General features: G+C 44.5%; 1 protein-coding gene across 1 annotated transcript in view; it reads left to right on the top strand.

The window, feature by feature from the left end:
- The first annotated feature begins 1234 nt into the window (after positions 1-1234).
- Positions 1235-14362, top strand: part of LOC119970371 (adipocyte plasma membrane associated protein) — a 64051-nt gene continuing 50923 nt past the window's right edge. Inside the window, exons 1-3 of the mRNA XM_038804884.1 lie at positions 1235-1439; positions 7438-7554; positions 9108-9223. Of these exons, the coding sequence (XP_038660812.1) occupies positions 1348-1439; positions 7438-7554; positions 9108-9223 (325 nt within the window). The 5' untranslated portion in view covers positions 1235-1347. The remainder of the gene's footprint in view (positions 1440-7437; positions 7555-9107; positions 9224-14362) is intronic.

The following is a 14362-nucleotide window of genomic DNA, read 5'->3' on the forward strand; positions in this document are numbered from 1 at the left end:
GTGTACTCTAAATTTATAAAAAAAAATAAATAAAATTAAAAAAAAATGACAGTCGCAGATGAGCTCACAGGTAAACTGTCAATAGGACAGTCACAGGTGAACACGAGTAACCTCCCCATCAAAAGGACAGTCACAGTTGGTTGAACAGAGGTTAACTCTGTCAATAGTAGTCACAGGTGAACTCACAGGTAAACTCCCCATCAATAGCACGGTCGTAGGTGATCTCCCCATCAATAGGAGAGTCACAGGTGAACTCACAGGTAAACTACTGGTCAATAGGACAGTCACAGTTGAACACAATAAACCCCCTGTCAGTGGTACTCACAGGAAATTTCCTCATCAATAGGAGAGTCACTGGTAAATTTCCTGTCATAGGACACTCACAGGTGCACACAGGTATATTCCCCATCAATAGGGCAGTCACAGGTAAACGGCTTGTCAATGGTGCAATGAGAGGTGAAATCACAGGTAAACGTCCTGTCAATAGGACAGTCAAAGGTGAACTCCTTGTCAATAGCACTATCACAGGTGAACTCCCTGTCAATAGGAGTCCCAGGTGAACTCACAGGTAAACACCTTATCAATGTGACAGTTCAGGTGACCACAGGTAAAGTCACTACCAATAGTAGTCACAGGTGAACTCACAGGTAACCTCTCCATTAATATGGCTGTCACAAGTGAACTCTCCGTCAATAGGACAGTCACAGGTGAACACCGGTAAACATCCTGTCAATAGGAGAGTTACAGGTGAACTCAGAGGTAAACTCCTCATCTTATATGTCCATAACAGGTGAGCACAGGTTAACCCCTTGTCAATAGCAGTCAGAGGGGAACTCAAAGGTAAACTCCCTATATGTCAGTCACAGGTGAATTAACCCGTCAATAGGAGAGTCACAGTGAACTCACAGGTAAACTCCCCACCAATAGGAGAGTCACAGTGAACTCACAGGTAAACTCCCCACCAATAGGAGAGTCACAGTGAACTCACAGGTAAACTCCCCACCAATAGGAGAGTCACAGTGAACTCTCAGGTAAACTCCCCACCAATAGGAGAGTCACAGTGAACTCACAGGTAAACTCCCCACCAATAGTAGTCACAGGCGAGCATAGGTACATTCCCTGTCAATAGGACAGTCAGGGCGAATTTACAATTTAGCTCCGCCCAATTCAAGTTCCAGCGGCTGCCCCCTGCTGTGCGCGCGCACGCACGCCCCTCCGTCGTGACCTGCGCGCAGGTCATGAGCGGCGTGCGCAGGCCGCGCGCGAGGCCGATGCCAGTTTCAGCCGTTGGCCTCGGGCGGCGGCGTTCGGACGGAGTGGTGCGCGCCCCCGGGGCGGGAGAGGACCATGAAGGAGACGGAAGGTCTGCGGCACCGCCGGCTGCAGCCGCCGCAGGTCATATCGGAAGAGTCACGGGATGCCGAGACCAAGCATGTGAGGTAACTGCCTGAGCGGGCGGGGGGCTGGTATGGTTTTGGCCGTGGTGATGGTGGGAGGTGACGGGACCTTTCGCAGTCACTGCCCGTGTTGAGGGCCATTTGTCATCAGCCGGGTTATGTCCTGTGCACAGACAATTCGGAAGCAATGTTAATAGGGTGCGAGCTTTCTGGTTGGGGCCGGGGAGTTAATAGGTTTCAAGCAACATTGTCAATGACATACATGCTGTGGGCAGGTTAACCTATATATTTATGCGCATTGGGTGCCAATCAAGGATTCATGTTGTTTTGTGGGGTGGTGGAATAGGTTGCTATTCTTTAGTGATCGTGGCTGGTAAGGCCAACATTAGTTGTTCATCCCTAATGGAACTTGGGAAGATAGGTGGTGGTGAGCTGCCTTCTTGAATTCCATCTGGTGTGGATACACTCACAGAGTTCTTCAGGAATTCCAGGATTGTGAACCTTGCAGTGAAGGGATGCCATTTATAGTCCCAAGCCAGGATGTTGGTGTTCCTGTGCCTCTCCTGCCCTCGTCATTCAAGGTGGTAGAGGTCAGAGTTTTACAGGGGGCTGTGAAAGGAGCTTTAGTGAGTTACTACACTGTTTCTTGCAGATGATATGTCACTTTGCACTGTCCATTAATGGTGGATGGGGTGCCAATCAAGCAAGCCGCTTTGCCCTGGGTTGTGTCGAGCTTCTTAAACCCTGTCTGAGCTACACTCCAGTCAGGCAACTGGAAAGTATTCCATCACACTCCTGACTTGTGTTTGGCAGATGTTGGAGAGGGTTTGGGGATTCATGAGAGTAAGTTACTTGCTGCAGAATTCCCAGCTTCTGGCACACTGTTATATCTGTATTTGTGTAGCTAGTTGGGTTGGGTTTCTAGTCAATGGTAACCTGCTGAGATATTGATAATGGTTAACATAATTCATGTTGTTGGGGAATTTAGTAATGGGTTGTATGCAGTGCTGCATTAAGATTAATCTTGCCCAGCTATTTAATATCTTGTTCAGTGTAGAAATTGAATATAGTTTACATATTCTCCTAAAATGGGACCTAATTTATATAATAGAAACACAAATACCTGCAAATATATAGTTCATGCACTATCTGTGGTGAGAGAAAGAGTTAATGCTTCAGGTTAGACAGTGATGTTTCATCACATCTGCAAAAGGTTACATGTAACAGGTTTCAAGCAATACAGGGGTGATGAAAGATGAAAAGGGAAGTTCTGTGATAGGTTGGAAGACAGGAGAGATTGAATGACAAAGGGACAATGGTGTAAGGGAAAAGGGAGTGGAAGTGGGGCAAATGAAGAAACGAGAGATGGATCGAGAGGAGCTGTGAATGGCAACAGCAGAATCATTATGAGCACATGCTACCTGAAAAAAGGGCTCAACTACTCTTCTAAAATTGTTGTACTCTTTGTTGAGCCTGACAGGCTCTAAAGTACCCATTTGAATGATGTGTTCTCCAGGTTTTCACAGAGCCTCATTGGAACAGCATAAGAGGTAGCAAATGTCGAAAAGGTGAGCAATTGGGTTGGAAGCGGCTGGGGAGTCCCAGTGGGCTAGAATGGAGGAGAGTCTGCAGGCAGTCGGGGCTGAGGGCGTTGGCAACAGCGCTGCTCCTGATGGCCCCGGGTAAATACTTTGGGAGCCCGGTCGTGGTGGCAACGCTGAAGATTTGGAGACAGTTGAGGCAGCACTTTAAGCTGGGGGTGGGGTCGGGGAGATGCCGATTAGTGGGAACCACAGGTTTGAGTTTGACGGGAGGTTTCAGAGATGGGAGGAGAGGGGAGTCAGGGTATTCAAAGACCTGTTCCTGGAAGGTTGTTTTGCAAGGCGGAGGAGTTGGGGGTGAAATATGGACTGGGGCAGGGAGAAGGGTTTAGGTACCTGCAGCTCCGGGTCTCTGCTAGGAAGGAGGTTTAGAGTTTCCCGATCGCGTTGGCCCCCTCATTGTTCGAAGAGGTATTGACAGCGGGACGGACGGACCGGGTGGCGGGGCGGGGGGGGCGGCGGGGGGGGAATCCTTGGAAGGGATTAAAGTCAAATAGGAGGAGGAGTTGGGGGAGGATAAGGAAGATGGTCTGTGGTCTGAGGTGTTTCGGAGGGTGAACGCCTCAACCTCGTGCGTGAGGTTGGGGCTGATACAGCTCAAGGTCGTATATAGAGCGCACCTCACGATGGAGAGGATGAGCTGAGTCTTTGAGGGGCCGAAGGATATATGTGAGCATTGTGGGAGGATCCCTGCAAACCACGTAGATATGTTTTGGTCCTGCCCGAAGCTGGAGCAGTATTGGAGGGAGGTTTAGAAGGTCATCTCGAGGGTAATGCGCGTGAGCTTGGAGCCAAAGCCATTTCGGGGTGTCTGATCGGCCAGGGCTGCAGGTGTGGGCGGGAGCAGATGTTTTGCCCTTCGCCTCTCTGATTGCCCGGAGGCGGGGCCTGTTGGGGTGGAGATCAGCTTCTCTGCCCTGTGCTTGGACTTGGCGGGGGAACTACTGGAATTTTTGACTCTCGAAGGTGAAGTTTGACCTGAGGCGGATGAAGGAGGGGTTCTACAATTCATGGGGATTGTTTATCATGCACTTTGAAGAATTGGTTGCCATCAAACATTGCAGGGGGATGGCGTTATTGTTGGGTTTGAGCACATTGCTTAAGGGGTGATAATTTTATTTTGTATTTTACTTGGAATGCCCGGGTGATGTTTGGGTTTGTATACTGAAGAGGATGCTGTTAGGGATTGGTACTGTATTTGTTATTGTTGGTTTTCTTTTGTGTGTTTGATGGAAATGAGGAGAATAAAAAGATTAGAAAAAAAGGAACAGTATAGGAGGCTGAGGATAAAGAGTGGGACAGAGAATTGAAATGATGGGTGTCTGAAAGCTCTAAGCCAACTTTGCAAACTGAATGGCAATGGAAGTTCAACAAAGCAGTCATTCAATCTGCATTTGTTCTTCCCCATGTGTGACCACATCGCAAGCACTGAATACAATAAAAATGAAAGAAGTACAATTGTTGTTTTACCTGGAAGGAGTGTTTGGGCCCTGGATGATGGGAAAGGAGACAGTGAAAGGACAGCTGTCTCATCTGCAGTGTTGGGAACGTGCTGTGAGAAGAGGGGCTCTTGTTGGATAGTGATGGTGGAATAGACCATGGTGTTGTGAATGAAAAGGTCCCTTTGGAATGCTGTAAGGCCACGTATAACATACAAATATATCTCACTTCATTTTCCTATTTATTGTGCGAAGCATAATAAATTAAATTTTTGTCATGGTCTTTAAAATAAGAAATAGAATCTGGGATAATCTTATAGCCCTTCAAGCTAGTCTCCAGTCATGTAGGGATCGCCAGAATACCTAAAATAGGGTTGGTTTAGCTCACCAGGCTAAATCGCTGGCTAATGTGTTACCCCCAAACCTATCCGCCCTGATTTTGTATAATAACTCTTGAGTAGAACCTTAAAATCCAAATACACCATATTCATTTCTCCCCCAAAACCCCAGCCATTCTACAACTTGCAGCCTTAAAACTGTCCAACGCAATTTCTCTTTCATAAATCTGTGTTTACTCTGCCTATTTGTATTATGATTCTCAAGTCCCGTTACCACATCTCGCTAATAATAGATTGTGGCATTCTTCCAACCTTACTGGTCTATAGTTCCCTGAACAGTAGAGTGTGTTTACTATCTCCCAATCCATGTGGAGCAATCTAGAAACTGGGGAATTCTGGAAGATCAGAATCAATGCATGCACCATCTCAATAGCTACTCTTTTATTATCCTAGGATGCCACCAGGTCCTGGGGATTTGTTGACTTAAGTCACTTTAATATCTCCAGTACTAGCTAATAATATCTTTAGGTTCTTAATTTCATTAGAACCTTGGTTTGCCACTATTCCCGAGGTTATTCATGAAGGCCCTACCTTCTCAACCTTGCCCCTCACCTGAGGTGTGGTGATCCTCACCACCAGTCAGCTCTCCCTCTCAAAGGGGAAAGCAGCCTATGGTTATCTGGGACTATGGTGACTTTACCTTGCCTATTTCCAGAATATTTTCTGTGTTTGTACAGTGAAGACAGAAGCAAAATATCCATTGAATGTCTGCCATTTCTTTAATCCTCAATTTCTCCTATCTTTGCCTCCAAGGGACCCACGTTTGCTTTCTCTAATCACTCTTTTTTACATATCTATAGAAGCTTTTACGGTTTGTATATCTGTCTCTTCCTAGTTTACTCTCATTCTCTTTTCATCTTTAATTTCATAGTTAACCTATCATAAATTCTACAATTGCCCCAAAGCTCAAGTTTACTGCTCTCTTTGGCAATGTCATGCGTCTTTATTCTAATTACATTTTTAACTTTGCTGCATAGTCACAGCTGGGTCACTTATAAACACACACATTTTTTTTTTATTTCTGGATTTTTAAAACTGATTTCAAATCTCAAACGGCTGTGATTCGATTTTACTTCTATAACAAATGACTCAGCTATTTATTGTACATTGATGCATGGGTACATTTAGGTTGAAAGAAACAGAAATGGTGGCATTGACTGGATTTAAAACAGATTTCTGGAAGTTTAATGTCCCGTTTTTTATAAAAAGAAAGCTGCGCAATGTAGTGCCATTCATGACCATAGGATGTCCCAAACTGCTTTACAACCAATGAAGTACTTTTGAAGAGTACTCACCATTATAATATAGGAAATGTGGCAGCCAATTTGTGCAAAGCAAGCTGTCACAAACCACAATGTGACAATGAGTCGATAATCTGTTCTTGTGAAGTTATTGAGGGGTAAACATTGGCCAGTACCCCATTTCTTTGAATAGTGTCATGAATCTTTTACATCTGTGTGGGAGGTATGTCTCATCTGAAAGCACCCCGGGTGTCAGTTTTGTTTTGTGCTCAAGATCTGGGTTGAACCCCTAACCTTCTGAGGAGTGTGTTACCAACTGAGCCATAGTTGACAGATAATGGTCAAAGTAATTATTCGTCATTTAAAAGTAAATGACCTATTACAGATTATTTGTGTTGTCATATGTTTTTAAAAAAATAAAATTTTTTTTTTTGGAGTAACCATTTTTTTTTCAATGAAGGAGCAATTTAGCGTGGCCAATTCACCTACCCTGCGCATCTTTGGGTTGTGGGTGTGAGACCCATGTAGACACGGGGAGAATGTGCATACTCCACACGGACAGTGACCCAGGGTTTTCAGCGCTGTGAGGCAGCAGTGCTAACCACTGCGCCACCGTGCCTCCCTACCTTGTCATATCTTAACCAAATTATATATCCTGTGTTAATATTTGACCTAAAAAGGACACCAATTGCTTGCATTTTTAACATCCATTGGTAAAATGTCCATTGGTGCTTCACAAGAACATTATCAGAAGTTTTACACCAAGCTACATAAGGTATTAGGACTGTGATCAAAGCTTGGTCAAAGTTAGTTTTTAATGGGCATCTTAAGAGACTTTAGAGATGGAATTCCATAGCTTGGGTCTGGACAGGTGAATTCATGGTTACCAATTGAGGGGACGAAGGAAATCGGGGATGCTCAAGAGGCGTATTGGAAGAACACGGAGTTCTCGAGTTACGGAGGAGGAGATTGCAGACAGTGTGTGGAATGGAGTGGCCCATGGAAGTATTTGAACACGAGGATGAGAATTCTAAAGTTGAGACACTTACATTTTGAGCCAAGGTAGGTCATTGAGCACCACGGCAAGATATACTTCAGCCTCCCTTAAACCTATATTTTAAAATGTTATTAGGTCAATAGTTTTTATCTATACAGAAGTTTCTGCCTTCCTCTGTAAGGATTGACTGCACTTGATACATTTTCCTGATAGACTTCATGATTGTTGGGTTATCTTGTGTAGCGCACATTCTTCCTTTATCCGTCACTGGAAAATTACTTTGAAAGGATGATGCAGAATAATTCTTCACTCCTATACGATCTACAATAACCATTGCAAGTTCCTGAATATGTTTCTCTTCTAGTGCATACAGTGGGAAAGTCTTCCGGATAACCTTGACGACACTCATTGTGACACTTTTGGCCCCATTTCTGGTAGCGACACTGCTACTGCAGTCTCCAATAAATCCTGAGCCTTTCAGGTAAGAATGTATTAGTTCTGGATCAGATGCTGACATTGTAGCCAGTGAACTCCAATTGTACACTGTTAGCTGGAATAGGTAATTACATTGCTCATGTTTCATTCTCATGAATATGTTAAAAGTACATCTCTGGGGTACTCCAGTATTTTATTGATAGTGAACCTTAATTACCAGAAATAGTAGAGTGCAAGTGGTATCAGTGTCTCATGACTCAAGGAGACAGTATCACCCTCTGAGCTTACAGCTTATCACTGTCCATGGACCTTTGGTGGAAAGTGAGTGTGTCACCGGCATGCTCAGTTCTATGTGGTAGAATAGTCTGCCAAATCCTGCTGTGTGGACTTCAATATGGAAAAATGGCTGCAATATGGAAAAATAGCTGCAAGGAACTGTTACTAGGGAGCTGCTGGTCAATGGAACTATTATCAGAATGAAGCAGCTCTTCATGAGAGTAGGTCTAAAGAAGGAGAAATAAACAAAAAGCATGTTTTAACTGGAGAAAACATCCAAGTTGATTTGAGAAAGCAGGGTACGCAAAAGAAAATGCTAAAATTAAGGAAAATGATTTGTAGGATACTAGATGAGCTTAAAAATAAATAATTGTAATTTAGTATATAAAATGGAACGTACATGGTGCTAAAATAGTATTACAAAATAAAGTAGAACAAGTCCAGTGGCTGTTATCTTGCATAAAGCGTTGGTTGCAAAAGCAGACAGTGTTGTAGGACTAGATCTTGAGTGTCAGCGGTTTATAGAGTACCAGCTGGATCACCATGAAGGCCTACTTGGTAAAAATCTACTGGCAGTACAAAATTGATGTTGGAACAGAGTGAGAGGCAGAAAAGGTGTTGCGGATTTTTTTAAGAGAAAGTAAGAAATTTGTCTTGGGGTGTTGAGATATAATCCAAGTTTTCCAATATTGAAGAGAATCAGTTTTGATTTTTGCTTTATACAAACCCTGAATAGGAGAATGAGAGAAGCTGTTTAGAGGTCAAAGAAATAATGAATTTCATAACATAACTGCTTTACTTACCCCTGCTTGTCAATAGAATAGGCTACTTCTTTGTAAAATAAAAGGGTTGATACATTTGAGGCATTGAAAATGATTGAAGGATTTGATGAAGTAAATTGAAATACATTTTTTAACCTGATGGGAAATTCCAGAGTGAGGAGGCATGATCTTCAAATTAAAGATACAAAGTTCAAAGGTGATGTAAGTAAGCACATGAAGAGTAATGGAAATTTGTGTAAATGTGACATCATTTGCACAATTGCTTAAGTTTCATTAGCAACCAAAATTTGCAAAGGTGAGTTGTGCTGTCACGACTACACATTGTTAAATATGGCAATTCCATGAATACAATTCATATTCGGGTGTATTTGCTATTTACAAATTGCTATTTCTAGGTTATATTCCTTTTTTAAAAAATTCTTTCTACTGAAGTTTAAAGCTTTCTAGTTGATCCAGTAACATAGTTACACCAAGTCTGTTTGTCCTTCAAGTAATTCCTCTACTTCAGGCTATTAACATTTACATTGTTTTATGCCTGCAGTTACAAGGAACCTCCGCTGCTGACTGGTCCCTTGGAGCCTAACCTTAAATTGAGAGAGGCTGAGCACTTGTTTGAGGATCAGCTGTTGGGACCAGAATCTATTGCACACCTTGGAGGTAAGGAATCACCTCGCATATTTCTATATTAAAACTGGTTATGGGGAGGCAAAATGTGTTAAGTTCAAGAAGTAAGCTCTCTCCATTATTACTCTTCAGGTCAAAGTGGCCCTGATTACTATTTAATCAAACATCATATGGCACTCATAAAGACCATTCAGCCCATTATGCTTCTGCCAGCATTTAGCAAGAGTTATCCAATTTGTCCCATTTCCTTGTTCTTTGCTCATTGCCCTGCAGCTATTTTCTTTACAGGTATAAATAGTTTATTTTGACCATTACTATTAAATCTGATTTCATCACTCTTTCAGGCAATGCGTTCCACATGATGATAACTTGCTATATTAAAAGAAAAATTATATCCTCTATGACCCCCCCCCCCCCAACCCCAGCCACCTGAGTTCATTTTCCAAAAATAAACCTGTGTCCTCTGCCAGTGACCCTATTGTCTGCGTAAGCCATTATGCCCTATCAAAACTCATAATTTTGAACTCTTCTATTAAACCTCTTCAAATTTTCTCTCATGGTGAGCTTCTCTAGCCTCTTTACATAAATGACGTCCCTTCTACCATTCCAGTAAGTCTCCTCTGTACTGCCTCCAAGTTAACATTGGACAAGGCAGACCCAAATAGACTGCAGTCACCAGGTTTGTAAATTTTACTTAAGTAACCTTTTATTATTTAACAGTAAAGTGACAAAATTGCAACTGACTACCTAATACCCCCGCCCCCATCACCTCCACCACCACACAGACAGACAACACAGAGATAAATGGTGGTGGAGAGGGAAGAAAAATGATGATGAAGTAAAAAGGATAAAAGATCCCCGATGTACTATGATGGTTTCCAATCAGTCTTTCAGAAATTCAAGCTTTCACTTTGATGCTTTTTCCTTCTAAGCCTAAGAGAGTTTCCCCTGGCAATGCTGTCAACATTCTTTGTAGATTCAAGATCATTTCAAATATATAATTAAAGATGTGCCAAGCACTCACTGGTTTTAGAACAATAAAGCAGTCCTTTATTTCAGCAGAGAGAGCTCCGACTTCATTCAAGGTCTAATCACTTCTGACCAGCACTCTCTGAAGCATCACATAAGAACCCCAATCATTTACTGGTGTCAGCCAGAACACTGTCCCTGTCAAACCCACAGGCTGCCATACAGCCAATCGAACCAAATTCCTCCGAAGCTGATTTATTAAGATTTCTTTGGCGCTGGCGAGTCTGCATTCTCTCCAAAAAAACTATTCTGACGAGCAAGATGCTTCAGCTTAAGTGCACTGCTTAAAGGTGCTTTCTGATTATAAGTCCATGGAACAAAAATAATAAAATAAAACAAAAAAAAAAAGAATTCAAAAGGAAAGACTCTTAACAACACGAGCACAATCCAGGTGACATTCCAATGTGATTCTTGAGCAAGTGCTGCACTGCCAGGCACTTTCACAAGGCTCATCTCAGGTGGATATAATAGATACAATGGCTCTAATCAAAGATGAGAGGGTGGTTTCTCTCTGGTGTCATAGCTAATGTTTATCTCTCAGATAACCACACTAAAAATATATTACCTGGGAATTATCACAATGAGGAGTATTATAAATGCTTGGAAATGAGGGGCACGAGGTCGGAGGGGGCTGGCGGGAGGGGCGGGGGGGGGGGTGCGGTGGTGGTACATAGGGTCTTGCTCTATGCAAATGATTTGCTCCTTTATATTACAGACCCATTGGGGGCGAATTGCAAGAATTATGGGGATACTGGAGGCATTTGGTCAGTTCTCAGGTTACAAATTGAATATGGGCAAGAGTGGGGTTTTTGCAATCCAGGCAAGGGTACAGGAGAGGAGACTGAGGGAGATGCCGTTCAAAGTGGTAGGAGGAAGTTTTAGGTACCTGGGGATTCAAGTGGCAAGGGACTGGGGTCAGCTTCATAAACTAAATTTGGGCAGGTTGATTGAGCAAATGAAAGGGGACTTCCGTAGGTGGGACGTGCTCCCGTTGTCATTGGCGGGGAGGGTACAGACTGTCAAAATGACAGTTCTCCCGAGTTTGCTGTTCGTGTTTCAGTGTCTTCCAATCTTCATCCCCAAGGCATTTTTTAGGAAGATGAATGCGCCGATCTCTGGTTTTATATGGGCCGGGAAAAACCCGAGGCTGAAGAGGGTCCTTCTGGAAGGGGGGCGGGTGGCTTGGCCCTTCCGAACTTTATTAATTACTACTGGGCGGCTAATATATCGATGGTTAAGAAATGGGTAGTGGGGGAGGGGTCAGTGTGGAAGTGAGTGGAGGCGGCATCTTGCAAGGACATGAGTCTGAAGGCTTTGTTAACGGCACATCTGCCGTTCTTGATTGCTAGATACTCCACAAGCCCAGTGGTAGTAGCAGCTCTGAGAGTGTGGGGACAATGGAGGCAGCATATGAGACTGGAGGGGGCGTCGGTGTGGTCACCGATTTGTGACAATCACCGGTTCACTCCGGGGGGGACTGGACGGCGGATTCGGGAGGTAGCAGTGGGCAGAGATTGAGAGATCTGGGGATCTCTTCATTCAGGAGTGTTTCCCGAGCTTAGAGGAGCTAGAGGAGGAGTTTGAGTTGCTGGGTGGGAACGGGATCAGGTACCAACCGGTACGGGATTTTGTCCGGAGGCAGGTCCTGAGCTTCTCTCGACTCCCACTGAGGGGGCGACAGTATAAGGTGATGTCAAAAGCCTGGGTTGGGGAGGGGAGGGTCTCGGAAATATATAAGGAACTTATGGAGTGGGAAGGGGTTCCATTTGGGGAGGTGAAGAGGAAGTGGGAGAAAGAGCTGGGAGAGGAGTTGGAAGTTGGGGTATGAGAGGAGGCCCTGAGGAGAGTCAATGCATCCTCGTCGTGTGCCAGGCTTAGCCTGATCCAGTTCAAGATGGTCCACAGGGCTCATATGAATATGGCACGGATGGGTAGGCTTTTTGAGGAGGTGGAGGCAGATGTGGGCGGTGTGGGGGAAGTCCTGAGAACTATGTGCATATGTTTTGGGCTGAGAGGATTTTGGCTGCGATTTTCAAATGTCATGTCAGAAGTCTTGGAAGAGATGGCAATATTTGGAGTGTCGGAAGATGCAGGAGCGCGGCTGGGTGCGGGGGGGCGAAGAGGCCGGCGTTTTGGCCTTTGTCTCCCTGGTGGCCCGGAGACTGATTTGGCTGGGATGGAGGGACTCGGAGTCTCCAAAATCAGGGGTTTGGGTCAGTGACATGGCAGGGTTTCTTAGGTTGGAGAAAATTAAGTTCACCTTAAGGGGTTTATTACAGGGGTTCGCTTGGAGGTGGCAGCCATTCATCGACTTCTTCAAGGAGAATTGACGATCAGCAGGGGGGTGGGAGGGGGGAAGCGGGAGGCATGGAAGTGACAAATAAGGGCAGGGAATCTAATGTATGGGTAGTTAAGGTTTAGGGCTGGGGGGTTGTTGGGTGTGTTATTATCGGGGGTTGGCGTGTGTTAGATCTCTGTTGTTTAAAATGTTAAAATTATAAATGCCTCTAAAATATTTTCTGAAAAAAAGTAAATGCGTTGGAAATAGTTCAGAGAAGGTTGATCAGACTCATACCTGGAATGGGTGGGTTGTATTATGTGGAAGAGTTGGACAGGTTTGGCCTGTACCCACTGGAGTTTAGAACAGTAAGAGGTGACTTGATTTAAATATATAAGATACTGAGAGGTCTTGGCAGTGTAGATGTGGAGAGAATATTGCCTCTCGTGGGAGAACCTAAAACGAGGGGTCACTGTTTAACAATAAGGTGTCACCCATTTAAAAGGGAGATGGGGTGAAATTTTGTAATGAGGGTCGTGAGTCTTTGGAACTCTCTTCCTTGAAAAGTGGTAGCAACAAGAGTCTTTGAATATTTTTAAGGCAGAGGTGGTAAGCAAGGAGGTGAAAGGTTATTGGAAGTAGGTGGGATGCAGATTGAGTTTAAAATCAGGTCAGACATGATCTTATTAAATGGTGGAACAGGCTTGAGGCTTGAATGGCCTGCTCCTGCTCTGTATGTTCTTTGTGAGATGGTGATTTGTGAAAATTAGCTGTCATATCTTCCTACATTAGGACAGTGGCATCATTGCAAAATTATTTCATTGGCTGTCAGGTGTCTGGGGGAAGTCTGAGATTTTGAAAGCCGCTATATTAATGCAAGTTCTTTGTGTCTAAGCTACGTACAGAGATTAGATTTGTGAAGGAGGTCATTCAGCCAATCAAACACGTGTTGGCTCTGTCAGCCAAATAATGTTTTTTTTTCTTGCACTGAGTGCTGAATTTGGGTGCATTTGAGTGCTATAGTGAGAGTTTGGTGACTGAAGGAGTTAGCTGAGGAGGGAGCACGGTGCTCCTTTCATTTAATTGCCTCAAAGAGCGAGAATGGAGCCGGGTGTTTACAGAGAGTGCAGCTGACTGGGAGCAGAGTCGGGTGGCGGAGTTCCAGTTGGTCCACAGGGCATCTACATTCTTAAGGCAAGAAGGGATGGAGGCTAGGGCAGTTGTATGCTCCTCCTGTAGGATGTGGGTGGTGAGGGATACCACCAGTGTCCCTGCTGACTACACCTGCTGGAAGTGCACCCAACTCCAGCTCCTCAGAGACCGTGTTCTGGAGCTGGATGAACTTCGGATCATCCGGGAGGCAGAGGGGTAATGGAGAAGAGTTACAGGGAGGTAGCCACACCCAAGGTACAGGACAAGAGTAGCTGGGTTACAGTCAGGGGAAGGAAAACGACCGGGCAGACAGTGCAGGGATCCCTCGTGGCCGTTTCCCTTCAAAACAAATATACTGTTTTGGATGCTGTTGGGGGGGATGACCGACCAGGGGAAGGCCCTAGCGGAGTCTCTGGCACTGAGTCTGACTCTGGTTCAGAAGGGAAGGGGGGAGAATAGAAAATCAATAGAGAGCGGAGACTCGATGCTGAGGGGAATGGATAGGAGATTATGTGGTTGCGATCGAGACTCTCGCAAGGTATGTTGCCTCATGGGTGCCAGGGATGTCTCGGATTGGGTCTACAGGATTCTTGAGGGGGAGCAACCAGAAGTTGTGGTGCACATAGGCACCAAAAACATAGCTAAGAACAGGGATGAGGATCTAAAAAGTGATTTTAGGGAGTTAGGTTGGAAGCTAAAGAGGAGGACAAGCA

Source organism: Scyliorhinus canicula, chromosome 1 (assembly GCF_902713615.1).
Source record: "Scyliorhinus canicula chromosome 1, sScyCan1.1, whole genome shotgun sequence".
NCBI classification, from domain to species: Eukaryota; Metazoa; Chordata; class Chondrichthyes; order Carcharhiniformes; family Scyliorhinidae; genus Scyliorhinus; species Scyliorhinus canicula.